Source organism: Clupea harengus, chromosome 23 (assembly GCF_900700415.2).
Source record: "Clupea harengus chromosome 23, Ch_v2.0.2, whole genome shotgun sequence".
Classification (NCBI taxonomy): Eukaryota; Metazoa; Chordata; class Actinopteri; order Clupeiformes; family Clupeidae; genus Clupea; species Clupea harengus.
This window is the reverse complement of record NC_045174.1, coordinates 6,654,407-6,674,641: the sequence shown is the minus strand read 5'-3', so window position 1 is coordinate 6,674,641 and position 20,235 is coordinate 6,654,407. Positions and strand designations below refer to the sequence as shown.

Genomic DNA, 20,235 nt, shown 5'->3' with positions numbered 1-20,235 from the left:
AAAAAGGAAGAGGAGAGAGGAATGTTAAGACTCACACCTTCCACCTACAGAGATTGACAGATAGAGAGAGAGAACGGGAGACATGAAGAGAGAGACAGCATGTGTGAGAGTAGGAAGGTGATAAAGACAGAAAGAAAGAAAGAAAGTAAAAAAGAAAGATAAATAGATAGATAGATAGATAGATAGATAAGCAGAGAGAGTGAAAGAGCGAAAGAGGATATTCTGTTTAGAAACAAATAATTTAAAGAGATGGTTCAGTTAGATATTCAAATATAGAGAATATAAGAGAAAGACATAGAGTGTTTGAAAGAGAGAGAGAGATAGTTGATAGGGGTTGAAAGGGTAGTTGAGGTTGTTACAAGACTAGTTGCCACAGTGTCACTATGATAGTCTGTGTGGTTGTTACGGTGTTGCTAGGGCAGTTGAGGTTGTTGCAATGTTGATTGCTAGGGTATCACTATGGTATTCAGGGTGGTTGCTAGGGTCTTTGTGTGGCAGTTGCTAGGGTGTCACTAGGATAGTTGTGGTAGTCATAGTTATAATTATAGTTACAGCATTTAACAGACGCTCCAAAGAGACTTACAAAATATTAAAGTAAAAACAATCAATTCATAATAATAGTAATAATAATAATAATAATAATAATAATAATAATAACAACAACAATAATACGAATAATAAAACAATCAAACAAATGAACTAATGTGACAGACGATGTTTAAAAAGGTGAGTCACTGGAATGGAAAGCACTAGGTATGTCCTTCCACCACCGAGGTACTATGAATGAAAACAATCTTGACTGCAGTCTGTTTCTGCTGAAAGAAGGCAAAGACAACAGACGCTCATCAGAGGAGCAAAGTGATCGAGAGGACACATACTGCTGAAATAGCGCTGGTTACTATGGTGCTAATTAGGTTGTTGCTATGGTTGTTTAGATGGTTGCTAAAGCGGTTATTAGTGTGTGGCTATGGTAGTCAAGGTGGTTGCTAGGATATTGGTATGGTTGTTGAGGTTGTTGCTATGGTGGTTGCTAGGGTGTCACTATGGTAGTGGTTGCTAGAGTGTTTGTATGGTACTGCTAGGGTTTGTATGGTGTTGCTATGGTAATTGAAGTGGTCATGGTAGTTGCTAGAATGTGGAGTGCCAGAAAGGAGAGAAATGGGTATATATATATATATATATATATATATATATATATATATATATATATATAGAGAGAGAGAGAGAGAGAGAGAGAGAGAGAGAGAGAGAGAGAGAGAGAGAGAGCAAATTGAAGTTAAGAGGAGAAGGCAAGATAGAGAAAGGCGCACAGACATAAAAACAGCATACAGATAGAATAAAATAGTGAAGAGAGTGAAGATGGCAAAGAAAGAAAATAGAGTGATGCACAGAGATTGAGAGAAAGTGTATGAAAGAGGAGATGAATAGGGATAGATGAATACATACACACAGAGAGAGAAAGAGAGACAGGAGAGAGAGAGAGAGAGAGAGGAAAGAAAAAGGGATAGATAGAGTGACATTCTTGGCTTCATATATTGGAGTTAAAAAAGGAGAGACAGAGAGAAATGGAGAGAGAGATGACACAGCAAATAAATGGAATAAAAGTGTGAAGAGAATGAAGATGGGATGAAGAAGAGAAAGAAGAGTGATACACAGAGATGGGAAAGGGGTGTGAAAAAGACGAGATGAGATCGAGAGAGAGAGAGAAGAGAAAAAGAGGGATAGAAAGAGAGAGAGGGACTGAAATGATTGATGATATATTTGAGTTAGAAAGGCAAATGAGACAGTAGAGGGATAGAGGGATAAAAGAGTGAAGAGAGGAAAGATGGAAAGAAGAGAATAAAATGATGTGACACAGAGATGGAGAGAAAGAAGAGCTGGAGAGGGATAGATAGATGGAGGAAGGAGATCGTTAGAATGATTGATTGATAGAGAGGAAGAATGACAGACATGACATGAAGGAAAGAAGGAACAGAGATGGGAAGGAGTATAGAGAAGTCGACAGAGAAAAAACTGACATGAAAAAAGAAGAAAAGGAGTGAAAATTGATGGACATTGTAATAGAGTGAAAGAGGGAAGAGGAGAGAAAGAGTGTATGTAGATATAGACGTAAGAGAAAGAAAAAGGAGTAGTATATGGAAGGTGCCTCCTATCAGTACTAGTTCTACTGTTCTATGAAGAGGGACAGAGAGAAAGGGAGCCTTCATATCGGTGCAAATGTGGGCACTGTCCTTAAGAAGAAGAAGCCTGGGAAGAACAGTAATACATATATGAAGAAAAGCATCATTTACATCTTTCAAACAACTACAACCGACCATTCAAGTGGAACAAAGTTGCACTTCCATTTGATTACACTCAGCTGAATTTGTAACCACTTAAGAAACCACTTAAATTTCCCAGCATGTCATTTTTATATGAGCCGCATACGAGGGCACTGTCTAAACACACATTTGGATCTCATACGAGTGCCCTGTCTACACACACATTTGGATCTCATACGAGTGCCCTGTCTACACACACATTTGGATCTAGGTTTGCCTGTGGAGGTGGCCTATCCAACCGTGCTTTCACAAACAAACCTCATGTTAACGCTGTCACAATTTAAATCAGTTTAATAAAGCTAAGTTTGGTGCTTGTAGAATGACACAAATATAATATATATGCAATAAGGCAGAAATGCTAATTAATTAGTCACCTCCCCTATTGTCTTGTTTTAGGTATAAAATGACCCTTCGGACAGGTTGTCGCAGTCACTTATTGAAATAAAAAGGGGGGTTGAGGATGGTGGCAGTCACATCAAAAAGGGGGTTGCATGGTCACAAACTATTAGATCTTGGATGTTTTTACATCTACTATGGTGCACATTTCAGTATTGAATAAATGTTGATAAATGTGCTGAAATGGAGCTGGAAAAGCAATTACACTTGAGATTTTACAACAGTTACTAACGTTTCAATGGCTCTCATATCAATTAATGCAAGTGATACTTAACAAAGTTTTTCAGGTTGATGGAACAATTGGCAAAATGTAGAGTTTCAGTGAGAAGAAACAGTCATCCAGAGAGAGAGGGAGAGAGAGAGAGAGAGAGAGAGGACTTAAGGAGAAAGAGAAGAGCTCTTCTTACCCAGCAGCTCATATAAGGAGTTCAGTATAGATTTCCAAGCTTCCCCAGCCTCCTTTCCAGCAACATCAGCAAAATGGGCTGCACTGCTATATACATGTAGCTGGTCAATACACTCCAACACCAGGTTAATCATACCCTGTATAGTGAAGTACAGAGACGACACACACACACACAGAGACACACAGCACAATACTTCAGAGATCAAATCTAATACAAAGATGTATTCAAAAACTTATTTTCACTCAATTCAGTACATAAACATTTTCCATAAAACACTGATCTACCTCCTCTTGAAAGAGGTTCTGCCGGTTCTTCAAAGCACGGAGGCGGTTCTGTTTGTCCTCATGTTCTAAATGGTCCTCTGGAGGCTGAAAGTAGCCAATCAGATCCTCTAGACTCAAGCTGACAGATTCAATGGGCAAGTCTAGCGTGGAAGTCTTCCCTTTCTTACTCAAGAAATCTAGACCCCTGGAGTAGAACAAATAGTGACACATAAAAGTGACACATAAATGTTAGAAATGTATATATTTTAGAATTTTTATATCATACATTTATTGGGAATGTTATATATTATTATAAAATGCTGCCATAAACAATTCTATTTCATAAGTGTGTTTGTGTGAAGGAAGAGTGAGAGAGAGAGAGATGGAGAGAGAGGGAGAGAGAGAGGGAGAGAGACAGAGAGAGAGAGAGAGCGAGAGAGAGAGAGGGAGAGAGAGAAAGAGAAAGAAAGACAGACACAGACAGACAGACCTAATGAAGCTGTTGAAGAGGAAGACTGTGCTGCGGATGACACGGGCGGTGTGTGACTCCTCATGCTGAGAGCGTGACAGTGTCAGCCCATCATCCATGTGACCTTCATGATGCACTATAGCCTACAGGATACACACAACAGCAGAAGAGACACGTTTCAAATCCATTTGATATAGGTGGTTCATAGGAAGACAAATGGCAGCGATGGTGTTTACCCTTTGTAAGGGAGTACCAGAAGAGCAATTAGGCAAATAGGCAAGGCCATTTCATTAGTGAAAAATTATCCTCTGACATTTGATAGTATCAACTACAATGATACTCCACCCACAACATAGTTTGTTGCTAAACCACATATTTGGATCCTTAAGTAAATCTTGAAGTGAGTGAAAGAACACTGTATAAATCAACTCATTAATGAGTGAAAGAACACTATATAAATCAACTCATTAATGAGTGAAAGAACACTGTATAAATCAACTCATTAATGAGTGAAAGAACACTGTATAAATCAAGATGATTCTCCACATTACCTTCCTCTGTATTCCACCCATCCGAGCACATTTAGCGTCTACGGCCTGGTATGTCAGCCACAGACACGTGTCCACATGCTGGATGTAGCACACAGAGTCACCATATTTAATCTCAGCCACACCCATGCCCTCCACCTCTTTCTTCAAGCCCAAGTCCAGCTTTTCCTATGGGGATACACGAGGACAAGAACAGTTTGAAAGTTAATGTTAGTTCAGTCAGAAAGAGTATGTTTCCATCTGTTGGATCTTCTTCACTTGACACGTGACACATCAGACCAGATGAAGGACACCAGTGGTGGTTGTGGTTGTTCTGGTGTCCTTAGCGAAAGTACCACGAGCACAAACATGTCTCAAGCACCTTGTCATACAGTTACAGCAACATGACAAAAGCACTTTTTTGGTGCAATGACAAGTCCAGATACTCCACGGACAAATCCACACTCCACAGGCTGTCAGCCTGAGACAACCTCAGATGTCCCTACTTACTGGGAACAAGGGTTTGGGAAACTAGGGCTTCAGCTGCACTCCACTATAATAATTCCATAGTGTGCTCTCTTTATAATAATGCCAGAGTGTTCTCTCTTTGCTGTAATTGTGGCAATAGTCTGTTGGTAAGATCTTTGGAGCCTCTGGACCTTCCAATGTTTTGTACCTTGGAGGAACGGAAGCAGAAGGCTGTGGACTTGATGTCAGCCCTCTCCTTGTCCACGAGGAGGAGGCTCTTGTCGTCCAGGAGGCTCAGGTACTTCCCGGTGGTTACGTGCCGGAGACGAAAGGGCTGGCCCCACCGCGTGTGACTGCCACTCCATCTGCAGATGCAAAAAAAGTCATTTTATTTTAACTGGCCTTACAACGCCACGCAAACATTTTTTCTAGAGGTTTTGTGCCTTTTACATATTACATATTCTGTCATATTATATTACATAATTGACCACAACCATTTTACTTCTTGAAACCAGCAGATATTTACAGATGTACTGTATATATGTACCTTCCATGTATATAAAATCCAGACCTGTCAATGTCATGAAGGACCCCTTCAATTATTTAGAATGGAAATTATTCTTTCTCCATTCACAGTTTCTGCAAAAGTTGTGATCCTTTCAGTCCTTTCAGGTGAGCTCCCAATGTTCTATGTCTTTTCATCTTATTCTTTTTGACTACAAATATTCAAGATGACCTATGCTCACTCAGAAAGTTTCTGTTCCATTACACTATTTGACTCTAGTCTATAATGAAGAGTGGTTTAAAAGGATACTTTCTTTTCTGATCAGGCACAACAGTAACCCACATGAAGCCAATGAAGCCAAATCAAACCCCACTGAGAGCGTTTTGAAATGACCACAGAGTCATGCTCACTTCTTCTAATGTAAGGGTAAAATTATGAAATTGATAATTAAAGATTATTAAGTGTTTGTCTAAAACTACTTGCTAACACCAACAGCACAGTGCATTCGAATTGCAATTGGAATCTGAGTTACAATTTGAAGGGGAAACAATTAATTCAGCCCTAGAGCTAATACATTCCATTCATTCAAAATAGAATCTCAATTCAATAGCTTGCCTGACAGTTGTATTAATGTATTGAGATTCAGAGAGCCCCATAGAGTGGGTGGTCACCCAGCAGAGGGATGTGTATCACAGCACAGTTCACCAACACCACCCAACCCTATATCCATTTCTGCACTGACTTCATAGAGCATAGATTGCAGTTGTGGTATATATCTTACAGTGGCAAACACCAAACTAAAAACTAGGATTCTGCGACCCAAATCAACACTGACCATATAATGTATTCTGCATTTTTTAGTGTAGCTATTTGCGGCCAAGAAGCACTAACACTGTCCTGGATTTGGTTCAGTCACATCAGCACCTAGTTATTGAGTAAAGCTTGCTCCAAGTGACCAGACAAGTATCTAAGTTAATTTATTGTTTAGGGTATTTCTGGTAAAAATTAAGACTACTTGATGTATCTATTTGTTTGCCTTAACACAGAAAAACAAAGGCTGTTCCATTTCCTTAAAATGTATTCAAAAGGTCAGGTTATACCGTAAGGTAGGTGTACTGTAACTTCAAGTTAATAAGTAAAAGTTAGACAACAGATGCAGGTTGTACAAGAGCAGGTCCTTGAGAAGCACGGCCCAAACCCCAAAATGTCAGTTTGATAAAATGCCTCAGGCTTTAGACTATTTTTAGAACACTAAACCACCCAGAAAAGCAACATATGTGCAGTGACCTAAAATATAACAGATGACCTACCATTGGCCTGATAAAGTGAAAAAATAAACTTACAAAATGAAACACTATGCGAACAGCTTTATAGTTAGCACTTATGATTGTGATTTTTAAAGCAACACTATGTAACAAATTTGCCACTTTTTGAGGTATGTTTTTATGAGCAACTACTTTTGGTATGATCTTCAATTTATATTCTATAAGTATATGGTCATGTGAAGGACAGATGCACACCTGATGTTTGCACTAGCCGTCCAGACTATGCACTATGTAGTTTTATGGTCTGGGATGAAACACAACACGCAAATGAAAGAAAAGCCTTCACAGCACATCGTCAACAATATAAAGGGGAGAGTTAGCATGTTAGCAAGCTTTTATCAGTTCCAGCTGGGCTGTTGGTGGTATTTGCAAGGGAGATGCACACCTTATTTATTAATGAATAGCTATTTGTAGCATCTCTCCATCACACAAAAATGCACATTTTTCCCGTGTGCCTGTGCTCCCTGTGGTTCACAATTTGGCAGAAATTCCAGCAGGGTTGAGGTTGCTGCCAACAATATGTGACTTACGCAACTCGCAGAGTCTCCAGTCTCCAGAGGGAGCGGGCGTGAGTGGATACAGCTCCCCCCTCGTAGTGTACAGTCCTGAGGAAGAGAGAGGTTTGGGGTTAGTGCTGACATCTGGGAACACATATTATTAATCTTCTTAGTAAGGTAACAGATATTTAAGATGTTAAGAGTTTTTAAATTGTCATTTCATTTTCTCACTTTTAATTGTCAAGAGACAGAGCCCTCCTGTAAATAGTATTTATTTATAACCATCTCCCCCCAATATTTAAAAACTCTTCCACTATACTGTAAATGTGTCTAAGTTCTAATGCAGCCTGGTAATCAGGTCACAGAACATTCATTTGACGAATGCTTCACGGCGAGGGTCCTAAGAGGTAACGCAATTCTGTAATTATTCAAACAGTCATAGCTCCATCCAGGGAATAGCTTTTGGTCAGAGGAGAGCCCATTCTGTCGAAAAAAGTGAGACCTTTGGTTCAAATCCCAGAGTGGCTTACCTCTCTCATGTATGTCCTGTAATAAAACCAGAGCAGCATTCGCCCTACTTGGAGGGTGAGCTACTTAGCTTGGACAAGAAGTGCATCTGAAGTGAACACAACATTGCAACTTGTTTGAGAGGTGACTTTGCTCAAGATAGGCCAACTTGTTTGAGAGGTGACTTTGCTCAAGATAGGCCAACTTGTTTTCGTAAGGTCTTTTTTTCCATAAAAGGGGTCAATTTTCTAGCCTGGTATAACTAGACTCAAATTCACTTTGCAAATAGATATCGTCTGGCCATGCTCCATTTTGAATCGTCTCCAGTCATTGCATCCTAATGGGCGTAGACTTCAGGTTCATTTTGAAACCATTGGACGAGTCTTTAACCAATCTGCATTGACCACTATGGGACTTCCTAATTGGCCACTGAGGGTACACTGATGGTACTGTTGGGCTCTGGCACTGCCACCATTGATGTACCAACATTTCAAACAACCGCCTCACTTCAACGTCATCGCACTGAGCCACTCGCACTGGTCGCAGATTGGCGGCCATTCAAAATGGCCCAGCTATGCATCGTGTGAACCAGACTATACCACAGTGAAAACTGTGTATTTAAAGCTATCGCTAACATGGCAAAGCATGGCAAGTTCAAGGTGAAAATGTGCTCCATAATTGGCAGTTTATCAGGGTGATGGCGAGGTCAAGAGACCATACATCTACCATAAGCTAACACCATAGACCATAGGCTAACACCATAGACCATAGGCTAACACCATACATCAGTAAATCCTGTGAGAGAATGTATGTTGTAATCAGCCTTCCCAGTCCTGTATTTAGGAGTAAATCCTGTAGTCAGGGTGTGAAATGTAAAGGTCATTGTGGATCATCAGTCTCTGCTTCATTGTTCTGAAGCTAAATTGAAGCAAGGAGTTGGAGCAGCACAGTCAGCATCATACCCTGACCTGTGGTTACTGCACAATTCATCTGTCATAACAGGGTCATATGCTAAGAGCAGCCACCATTACATCTGGATGTAGCATTGAGCCTAATTGTCCTCTTCTCCACAAATACACCATTATTTTCAACAGGACATCTATGTGTGTATCATTCTGCTGACTACATCCTACTACCTTCAAATCTAGTTTACTTAAAATATCACAACAATGATGAAAAGCGTTCCCATATTTTTCCCTTTCAGCACACACACCCTCTCATGTTGTATTGTTAAATTAGAACATTGAGGTATAATATACAACTCAAGTCAGCGCAGTCTTCCATTTTAAAATTATAGACAAGCTGTCCAAAGCAATAACAACACAGTATGGTTAATCAAGTCGTTCTGTAAACCCTGTCGACAGAAGACCTCCTGAGGAAACCATACAAGGTAAATTCATAAAGCCATGCTGACACCACAGAAAGGAGGTGCTTCTTCAGCGAGCCCAGAGGGACTGACCTGCGCTGCTCCTCCCCATGCTCTCCAGATGGCACCGTCAGGCACTCGTCCATGTGACCGTGGAGCAGGCGCAACACATCCCCTCCGATCAAGAAGCCTGTGCCAAGCACAGAACATGGACACAAACACAGTTAAACGTTTGAATTGTGCTTCATGTTCAGGTTCAGAGCAGTGGGTTTGAAGCTGTTTGGCCTGGGGTGGCCTTGTGTGGGCGTATTACAAGGACATCACACATCACCTAGGGGTGTCTGAACATGGATAAACCATGCATCCTTTTGAACAGTTTTGCAATCACTTTGGTACATTCTTCTGATCATCTTCCTCGAATCCTCTTCAAAACAGTACCGTAAGTACATTTCTCGAAACAATTTGTATAAACAGAACCACATAATGGATTACCTGCAATAACCATTCCCTAATGCTGTTTTTAGAGGACGCTGTTTACATTGGCCCAGATGACCACATACAGGATCGAATCCGGAATGCTGCTTCTAATAAAACCCCTAGCATTCCCATGAATGAGATCCCTGTGGATGATTTTGAGGAAGGTAAGATTTGGTGTTGTGTAAAGCCCAGTGGTAATCATTGTAGTCTGATATAGGGTCACACTGTTAACTGGATTCCCCCTCATGCTGGCCTGGCACATCCACTCTGGCTTGGTGGCCTAAGAGGTTTTACACTCATGTTTTGCCTTTGAACAAATTTAATTACAAGTACTTCAGAAAACATTCCAAAAATAGCACATCACTAAAACTGATGAAGTGGTTGACACATTATGATAAGTGGTTTAACCCATGTGCATGTCATGACTTACACTATAAATGGATACCTAGATCTTATAGGAGGTGAGACTAAACAGCAGACAATTGCATATACACTTTTGCATGTGCATGTACAAAAGCATTTGCAAAATGTTCAAAATAATAAACATTGCTGTAATTCTGTGCACAATGATGTGAAGGTTGAATAAAAGGTTGATTTTAATTCTGATCTGAGAACTGTACCAAAGCGACTGAGAAACACTGTAACTGTGGTCACCACCACTTTAGCATGACCTTTGAATGCAGTCTGTTTTTTACCTCTGCACTTGTCATGGTTATTTAGAGAGTGGTGATACAGTATATGCTAGTCTTTTCAAACTGAATCACTCCACCAACAGTAGAAAAAGTTGGTTTATAAATAGGATTACAGTCTCCAAGGAAAAAAGCACAAATCTTTTGTAGAGGATTTGATATTGCCAAACATTACTTGTGACCATTATACTTACATTCTATAAGCCAGTAGACCATCTTTTAGGCTGTTCTATCACAGTTTTAAGGTAGCAGCATTTGATTAATTGTTTCCATATTTGGGAGCGATTCTGCTGAATGGGATATAATAGCAGTCACTCAAGAGTCCCTTCTACAGACACAAACATGTTTAGCCAGCTATGAGTCAAGATATCGAAATATGGAACGGAAGAGATAAGTCCTATTTGGTTTAGTTCAGTGGCGGATCATCAGGGCCTGCTAAGCCTTCAACGATTTTCAAAATGAAGAAACAATTATGCATTCATTAATAATATTTCAGTTTACTGTTATTTATCTATCTGTGCCTACCCATTTTCCCAATCGCTTCCCTTTCTCATTACATTGAAATCCCTGATTTCAGAGCGTGGGAACAGACAGCAAGGGGAGAGAATATATTATTTCTAATAACGTTTAGTTTTCCGTGAAGCTTTAGTCCGGGCTCCGCCCTCCAAAGCCTTCACTGCATCCTCAGTACATCCACAGTAATGTAAATACTAGCAACCTGAGAACAGGCTAAGTAATTCCCTTCTCTCGAACAATTCTGCTTGCTCACAACACATTTTGCTGCATTTAAACACTATAACAGTAAAACTTTAACAGTTTTTTAGCCCCACAAAAAGTCGTCACTGAAGGCCTAATCATAAAACCCACCAACCACCACTGGTTTCGTTAAAAGGAAAACAGAGTGCTATTTTCATAGCGACAATGGCATAGATAAACGTGAAGCTTGCTTTAGCCATATATCATAATTTAGGCATATGGATACAATCAAATACGTTACCCATCATATGATGTATGAATTATTATTGAATTCAAAATCATTACATATAAAAAAAATAAAACTACAGTAGACACTGTTTCGACACAGGGCCCCGGCATTATCCTGAAAGATGTCTTCCCAAAACAAGTCTTTGTGTCCTTGCCAGAAAGATATCCACCTTGTGCCACCTCGCTCCCGGAGCAGATAGGGGCAACGCTCCAGAGGGTCTGCTGGAAGGCTGCATCTACCTGCAGACTCTCATTCCCATAGGACAGGTGCTTGATGGTGGTGGAGGAGAATAAGAATGAAGAGAGAGAGAGAGAGAGAGAGAAACAGCTAAAACATTATTCTGTATGACAGTAAGGCATTTAAGAGTATAGGGAAATCAAAAGTTTTACATCTATTTTTCTGCCAATGTTTCAGCCTCTTGTTTTATGCACAATCATTGTGATACAACTGATAGAGACATAGAAGAGGGTTTCCACGTGAAGTACCATTATAGTGATAATAATAAGGGGCTTACCAAGTAGCGTTCTGAGGAAACACTGACCAGAATGAGGTCATCACCGACGCGCACCTTTTCTCCTTCTGACCGTTGTTTGGAGGCAGGATGAATAGTCCACCAACATGCCTCACCTGTTCACACAGGATGGGTTTTATGAACACTTTGAACCGGGTTTGAACACACAGGCTAAAGAAGAATCACAACACTATCTCATGGGAGTGGAGGAAGACATAACATGTCATTACATTTTGGATGTCATTACAAAACCATAGCATTTGACCAAATACAGGAGGTATTCAGTATACAGTGGGCCCTTCAACCTAAATTGATTATATTGTATAAACACAACTTATGGACCGGGCAGGAATGGGTTCTAGATTGGATGGATGATGACAGGTTTCGCTGTGAATTATCAGTCTTGTATGAAGTATTGTGAAGGTCATGACAGGCAGACCTACCTGTTGTGTCCTCTTGAAGACCAACATCAAATGATAGTTTATCTGTTGAGGACCGTGAAGTTGATAAACAACATAGGTACTGGACAAAGAGAGAGAGCGCGTGAGAGTGGGAGAGGATGAATATCAGATATGTGACACATTTGACATACTGTAGGCTTGATGAAAATGAAAAAAAAACAGAGAACTCACCATTCCACTATACGAGTGTCTAAGGAGAACTGCATGGCCATAGAGCAAAGTACGATGGCCCCCACCCTGGGCGGTCTGATCACACACACACACACACACACACACACACACACACACACACACACACACACACAGGGACACACACAGGGACACACGCAGGGACACACACACCACACTACTAAGTTCAAATCCACATAGACATCAAAAGTCTTTAAAGGAAAACTTCGGATTTTTCAACCTGGGCCATATTTTTAGATCTTTTTGGGTCCATACTTTTACTAAAGAAAAATTAAGAATCAAAATCAGTTCGGTATTGCATTACAACGCTGAAAACGGCAACTGCAAAATGGCTACACAAGGGCAAGCCAGCACATCATGGTTTTTGCCACTGATAGGCTTGTAAATGTTATTATGAGGGACTAACAACATGGAGAGGATCCCTACTGAGATACACCTGCGTCTGTTTACCTCAATAACTGTAAATAAACTGTAGAAAATGAATGTTTGTACAGCCAGTGTTTTAGCTTTCTCTTCTTCCGGTCTCTGACACAGAACCCCATTCAGTGAGTGCTGTAGTCATTCTGAAGTTTCTGTCCAGTTCCTGTCAGTGGCGAAAACTAGTTTACTTTGACGTGCTGGCTTGCCTCATGGAATTCCATTGTGTAGCTGTTTTGCGGTTGCCAGTTTTGGTACTCTTACTCAAAACTGGACCCATTTCAATAATTAAAAAGTTTAGTCCTAAAAAGATCTAAAAATAGGGCCCAGGTTGAAAAAATCCCAAAGTTTCCATTTAAGGAGGAGAAAAGTCATGCCTTTAAAAATGACTTCATATTAGGTGCAAATGTTATTTCCTTTGGAGAGTCCTTGACGTGTAAAACGTTTTAATTTACCTCATCAAAATAAAGACATTTAATACCAGTCTTCATAAAAAGACACTCACATAAAAAGATACACAGATACACATAAATGGCTCTGAAACTCAAAACGGTGGCAATGAAACACCACGCATACAAATATAGAGGTTTAAAAGTATCCAATAAATGAAAAACACATTAATCAACTGACTGGAGTGACTACTGGATCAGATCCCAATTAAACAAGGTCAATATTTCCTGATGCAAAAATAACAATAAAATATATGTTTACACAATATATGCATCAGTGGTCTAAGTAGGAGAGGCATTTGTCTGAACTGAATGAAGACTCTTCTAGTCTGTAAGCTTAGATGTTCAGACATGCGAGACAGCGATAATTGTCAGGAGAGCTGTAAGATTGTAGATGTAACAGTTTATATAACATTGCATAAACTGTCATCAAATCAAACATTTAGAAAGCTGTGCTATAGACCAGTGCATAAACAATGCAAACTTGGAAAAGCAGGCAGTAGGGCTCAACCTTACCTGACAAATCCATCCCAGAATGCTTAACCAAATGCAGCGAATAATATAGGCTACCGTACATTAAACAACATGACCTTGCCAGCTGTTAAAGGGCGAAATATCGAAATTCATTTCGACTTCATTAGATCTAACCAGCAGTTTGGTCAAAGGTCAATAGAGATATTTGACCAGGATCTGGTCCATCAGCCACTGCATATAACAACTCATAATGGGGAACAGTCTGGGCTCTCCACAATCCCCTCCACCCTAAAGCACATTACATACTGTATGTCCCTAGACCCTCCACCCTAAAGCACATTAAACATGTCCCTCCACCCTAAAGCACATTACACATGTCCCTAGATCCTTTGACCTTTTTCCTAAGTCCTCTCAAAACAATACTTTTGACACCATTTTAATCCACTTAATGTTGTTTTCTGAGTTTATAGAAATGAAGCTTCCATCACCACTAAAACCACAAATAAAACACAAATCACATTTCATTATCTACTAATGTGATCTCATTTGTTGCCAGTAAGCCACCACAGAAAAGACGTGGGTATGGACAAGCCCTCAGAGACTGTGCAACATCACTTTTTTCAGGAGCACTCACAAAATACACTTCAAAACTGAAGAAAAAACCTGTGCATATGCATGCACTCACAAGGACAAACATATACACATGTACACACACACACATATACACACACAAACATATACACATGTACACACACATACACACACACACACATGTACACACACAAACATACACACATGTACACACACACACACACACACACACACCATTTGATGAGAAGGGGGAAACTCACCTTCATCATGAATTTCTGATTGCCCATAAATCAAGAGAAGAATGGGATTCAGAACAAGAACAAGACAGCAGTTAAGGATATGTGCTACCACCGGTATGTGTGATGGGTTGGAACCAACTAGGGCAAGAGATCTGGCACTACAGCCTTAATGTGTGTGGCGGGTTAGGGCAGGGTGAAAGTAAAGCATTAATGCTTTATAAATGACAAAAAGAAGGTAAAATATGTGGAGGGATGATGTATGGATCGATGGATGAATGGAACATGAGGAAAAGGCTCACATACCCATTTTTCCACATCAACTTGCTGAAGAAATGGGAGGCATTAAGAGGAGGAGAAAATAAAGTTGCCTTGATCTTCCAGGGACAAACACATCAAAAACACTCTTATGCAAGCTTAGCCTTATGAAAGAACTACTCAAAACGTATAGAAATAATGAACAGGAGAAATCTGATAGTTGCACTCACACGTGACCTAACTATGCAGTGTTCACTACCACTAACACTGCCTCTTCACTGGAAGCTAGAGATCGAAACGTACTTGCACTCTGCATCTGATGAATGTCTTTCAACATTCAAAAAGGAAGAGATAAGCAATCACTGCTTTAAATAATAATTAACACCAAAATAAGATTGGACATATGTTGTAATCCCTTCCTTCCTCATCAGGGCAGGTTGCCCTCCCTCTAATCCTCCGGCCATGTGGAAGTGGAGTGGCCCACGAATAATACATGACAGTATTAGAGCCGTGACAGCAGAACATTACGTGCCTCAAGCTGCATGGGAAAGGCAAGGAGCTAAGAGACACTTAGAGTGTACGAGGGGGGCAGGGAGAGAGGGACAAGAGAAGCACAAAAAGAAAAATGACGCAGAGAGAGTCAGGGTTAGAAATGGCTGGGAGAGAAATCAACAGGGGCAGAAGGGCAGAATGGAGAAAAACAGTTAGAGGACAGAGCTATGAAGGGCACTGTCTTTTATTATTGTCTTCTTCCCTTGGGTTGGGTGTGATAATGAAGCGTGCTGTCTGTCTGTCTGTCTGTCTGTGTGGCCAGCCAGAGGAGGAGGGAGGTGTCTGATCTCATTATGGGAGGTCCTTGCATGAGGGAGTACAGTGCATTCACCTATCTGACCTGCTTTGGACGCAACATTTTCACTTCATGGAGACTACAAAGAGGTGATGAGACACTGTTTCAGTGCACTGCAAATCTGATTACACACAGAAAGAACCGGGACTTCATCCTTTAATCTGGGAGCATTTGTTTCTGCTGAATCACCCAACATAACCTGCCTGAGCTTCCTGCTGCCACATGGCCTGAGCAAAACATCAACAGCACATGTGCAGATGAGAAGGCTATGTGCTTTAAAACTAATTATGACTGCTACCTCTTCTCAAATGGCATTTGCACATTGTCCTTGCACAAATGTTAAACCAAAAGATAATACATTGAATGTTATGCTCAGAATGTTTTGTAAATGTAGATCATCAATGTGAAACAATAAGCTCGCTGGTGATTGGTTCTTTATTCTAACACATATTCCCAGCTGGCTGAGGTGCTAATGAAAACAAGATCCAACTCGGCAGGATCCCACACTTAATGTGAGGTCAGCAGAAGCTCAGCCCCAGTCAGAAGCTGGTCAGTCATCGCAATTACTGCAGCTCAGCATTGCATAGTGAAATGTCTAGCGTAGCACATTCTAGCACAGGATGCAGCAACTATATATATATATATATATATATATATATATATGACACTGTTTCATTATTACACTTATAAAACAGCACTAAAATAGAATAACATGTACACAAAAAAGTGTGTAACAAATGACACCAGCATACACCAAAGGAGCAGGATATATATCATTTAATTTTTCTAACCTCCATCAGAATAGACAAACTCTTGATTTATGTACTGCATTCTCTGCCTCCAGCCTTAGAGTGTCATTCAGTCACACAATCTCATCACACCTCTCCTGGCTCTTGCTTGTAATAAAGTGTCCTTAACATAACGCTATGATATAATATAGCATTTTATTATGTTTATTATAAAATAATATAATGAACATTTTACATTTGTACTTCCCTAATTTTCTCATTGGCTCAACTGTACACATTTGCTATTTTAATTTGTACTCTGTGCACTGTTTAATCATTATCTACTCATAACAGAATGTGTGAGTGTCCCAAAGTAATCATGGGTGCAAATTGCATGTCCTTGGCCCTATGCTGAGTAAGGTCTACAGAGCTGTTTTTTATGCCAAATGTTTGACTCTCAAATCTATGTATGAGGGGAAGAGTCATTTTCAGAAATGATCAAGTTCATGTTTGCTGTCAGACTTGTTGAGATAGATTTCATGGTTAAATGCCAGCATGCCAGGAAATAACATCAGAGAGTATGTTATTTCACCATATATATTAGGTTAAGGAAAATGAGATCATGGGATGAATAAGGGTCATGCCAGGTGGAAATATTTTGCAGAAACTGCAAACAGACTAATCTTTGGAGCAATGTTGCTTTCCACACAATGACTTGGAGACTGAGAGGAGACGTGGCACACATATCCTGCACAAGCTCAACAAACACTGCAACACACACAGCGCCCTTTCCAAATATATATGTTCATATTCCATCTTCAGACGAAATACTACTAAATGTATTAAAATAGGGTAATTGATGTACACTCTTCAAAGTAGAATTCATTCATTCATAAATTCACTTCCATACACTTTATGAACTATAGGGGAATTGATACAGCCAATGAGTAAACAAGATTCCTACAAATGTAAACAATACAGTGGCATTTCTCCACAGAACGATCATCTAAGCGTTTCTCAAACTATGGGCCGCAGACCGGCCTAGGAATCTGCCTAGGAGTGCTCAAGTCAAATTAGGCCTGGTGCTTCTGTCTTTCACTGGATAATTTGCTGCACAATTGAATACAATCATGGAACCACTAAACAAAAAAACAAAAAAAGAAAGTTTATCGATCAGAAAATATGCTTGCTAATGAGGTGTCATTAAACATAGAGGTATCACATAGGTAGTAGATAGTGGTCGTAAGACACAATGGAACAGTCTTCCCTCTTCATTAGCTTAGCTTAGCTTACCATGAGTACTTATGCAATTTGTATGTGCTCTAAGACCACTCTAGCTGCAGAGAACACTTGTGAGACTAAAGTTATACGTTGTGCGTCCACAAGGAACGTGTGGGTCCAAGTGATGGAGACTGTGCGGACGTCCGTTTATCCTCCAATTTGTTTGTGACCAAGTCCGCGCATCCACTATGCTACAAGGGCACGGTAGCCTAAACTCTGATGCCATCTCAGTCCTTAGGTCTGGCTGTCTCTCAATGGGTCCCAAACTTGATGAGTTGAGAGTTCATATTTTTCTATTTGATTTTTACTGTAGTTCATTCCCTTTCTCTTCAACATACTGACTAGAGTCTACTGGGAGAGAACGGTGGGTGACCCCAAACCACAAACTCACAAGCTACCCCTCACAAGCTACCCCTCAGACTCTCTGACAGATACACAACATTCATACTGTTAGGATCTGGAACCAACATCAAAATCTACTGAAAAGAGTGACTATCATTTATTGTATATCTTACAGCAGACAAGAATGGAATAATGACAATTCCCTACTTGAATCTCATAAATGACACATAATCTTATTGTCCGTTTATAATAAACAACAAAAGGTTCTTGTTTATTCATCAATTTACTTGACTGAGGGCTTGACAGGAAAGCAAAGCAAAGCAATGTAGATTTACATGCATCTACTATAGATAATATATACATTTTATGTGTGCTTCCAGATGCTGGTGTTGCTACCACCTGGATACCCAGTTGATGTACAGGACACATAAGGTCATACCTCCATCATAGTTCTTATGGGCACCATGAGATGACTAAACCAGTTACCCAAGGTGGATGCAGCATGTGTGTGTCACTCTTTTAGATCACCCAACTGCAAACACACTAAGAGGCTGAACACTCTCCTCAGGAATGATTCTCTTATTTAGCTGCATTGATAACATAACCACAATGTTTGACAAGAATCCCCAAGTACTTACCCCCTCATGTTTTTCCTCTGTGTTTGCAAGCATCTCTTGAAGGGCGCGGACCGAGAGTGATTGCTCAAGGACGAAAGTACATATGGACAGGTCTGGGGGGACATTCTGCAAAGACACAATAAAACAATCAACCAATCAATCTCTATGTGCATCCAGTGATCTTGATGAGCTATACAGCCATTGAACAACAGACTATGCCAATCTGAGCCTGAATCTGAATCTGTCAAACTGAGCCTGGAATAACATTTCACGAAGACATTCCTCTGACATGTTGAGGGATAAGTTCAAGTTAAGTATTGAAATTCAACATAAATATTAGTGCTGTCAAACGATTAAAATATTTAATCGCGATTAATCGCATTTATGTCATAGTTAACACAAAATTAATCGCGATTAATCGCTAATTTTTATCTATTCTAAATGTCCCTTCGTTTATTTATTTTTTCCATCATTTTATTTTAATTTTAATGCCCTTATCAACATGGAAAAGTTGATTGGCTTGCTTTATGCAAATGTTTTATTTTATTGAAAACCAATATTGCCAAACAGGGCGGTACAAAATTAAATTATAAAGTGCACATTTCAGGTAAACAAGGACTCAGCCTATAGTGCAGTTAAACCATGGCTTAATATTTTCTTTTTTTCAAGTTTGCTGGGAACATAGCAGTCAGGCCTCTTATTTCAGAAACATTGAACCGTAACAGTTAGGTTACCAATAAAAGGTAAGCCTACTACTTCTTTGCTTTCAGCCAGCTGCCTGTTGACATTTTCAGACAACAGTGAAGCTCGCTTCTTTTGCACAACACAACTTTTAAAAGTAAACTTTCCATTCAGAAGCTTTTTATCATCCATTTCGCCGTATCGCGCTCACCATTCACTCAAACCGTAACGTTAGCCTACTACACAGTTTGCGAGGCCAAAAAGAATGTAAATCTAAAAAAAAAAAAAAGTTTGTCCCATTCTCATTCAATAACAGACAGGATGGCCACTAGCCACTCCGGCATGGTTCTTTATGAAGTGGGACCCTCCCGAGGGATAAACAGTGGTGGTTGGCATCCCAGACACACTCCCCACCATACCCACAATGGGTTAAAACAGAATTGTAAATGGCCTGTGCTAGCCTCAAAAACAACCACCATCGGATAGCCCCTTCAGTTACCTATGGGCTTGAAAACTGAAATCTGACAGACACAACTTTAGCCACAACACTTCTTGTACTTGTCTTACATATACCTGACAACTGTGTATCCATGAATGGATCAGCACTCTGCTAGTGAATCTATTGCTGAACCATCATATCTGTAACACATTTTCAAGAGCAGTGGTCTGAAATGAAATGAGAACAACGTGCCTAAGCACTGCAGCATAATTCAGACTTACCTTTGAATTGGAAGTAGATTCAAGAAAGCAGAGTCTGTTTCCAAAGCCCTCCGCTGCCAGACACAGCTTCTGCTGCTCCTTGTTGATGGTGGCAGAGCACTGCAGCACCACCTCATCGTCCTGCACAACCACAGATAACACAGCTCTCAAAACCAACATCACACATTCAGACACTCTGTCATGATACTGGAAGCGTTCAAATTAAATTCCACCACTGCTATGAGAATATTC

At 40.1% G+C, this 20,235-nt stretch overlaps 1 protein-coding gene across 10 annotated transcripts in view; it reads right to left on the bottom strand.

The window, feature by feature from the left end:
- The window catches only part of ryr2a (ryanodine receptor 2a (cardiac)), a 117,890-nt gene that overhangs the window by 73,291 nt on the left and 24,364 nt on the right, over positions 1 to 20,235 (bottom strand). For 2 of the 10 annotated variants that reach the window (XM_031560938.2, XM_031560940.2), the window contains exons 2-16: positions 20,005 to 20,124; positions 18,625 to 18,729; positions 14,837 to 14,857; positions 14,555 to 14,569; positions 12,346 to 12,420; positions 12,157 to 12,235; positions 11,717 to 11,829; positions 11,357 to 11,471; positions 9,145 to 9,241; positions 7,212 to 7,286; positions 5,060 to 5,216; positions 4,408 to 4,572; positions 3,878 to 3,999; positions 3,409 to 3,592; positions 3,125 to 3,260 (exon numbers count right to left, since the gene is read on the bottom strand). In XM_031560938.2, coding sequence (XP_031416798.1) covers positions 3,125 to 3,260; positions 3,409 to 3,592; positions 3,878 to 3,999; positions 4,408 to 4,572; positions 5,060 to 5,216; positions 7,212 to 7,286; positions 9,145 to 9,241; positions 11,357 to 11,471; positions 11,717 to 11,829; positions 12,157 to 12,235; positions 12,346 to 12,420; positions 14,555 to 14,569; positions 14,837 to 14,857; positions 18,625 to 18,729; positions 20,005 to 20,124 — 1,579 coding nt within the window. The remainder of the gene's footprint in view (positions 1 to 3,124; positions 3,261 to 3,408; positions 3,593 to 3,877; positions 4,000 to 4,407; positions 4,573 to 5,059; positions 5,217 to 7,211; positions 7,287 to 9,144; positions 9,242 to 11,356; positions 11,472 to 11,716; positions 11,830 to 12,156; positions 12,236 to 12,345; positions 12,421 to 14,554; positions 14,570 to 14,836; positions 14,858 to 18,624; positions 18,730 to 20,004; positions 20,125 to 20,235) is intronic. The other 8 variants (XM_031560939.2, XM_031560948.2, XM_031560943.2 and 5 more) reach the window with 5 other exon arrangements.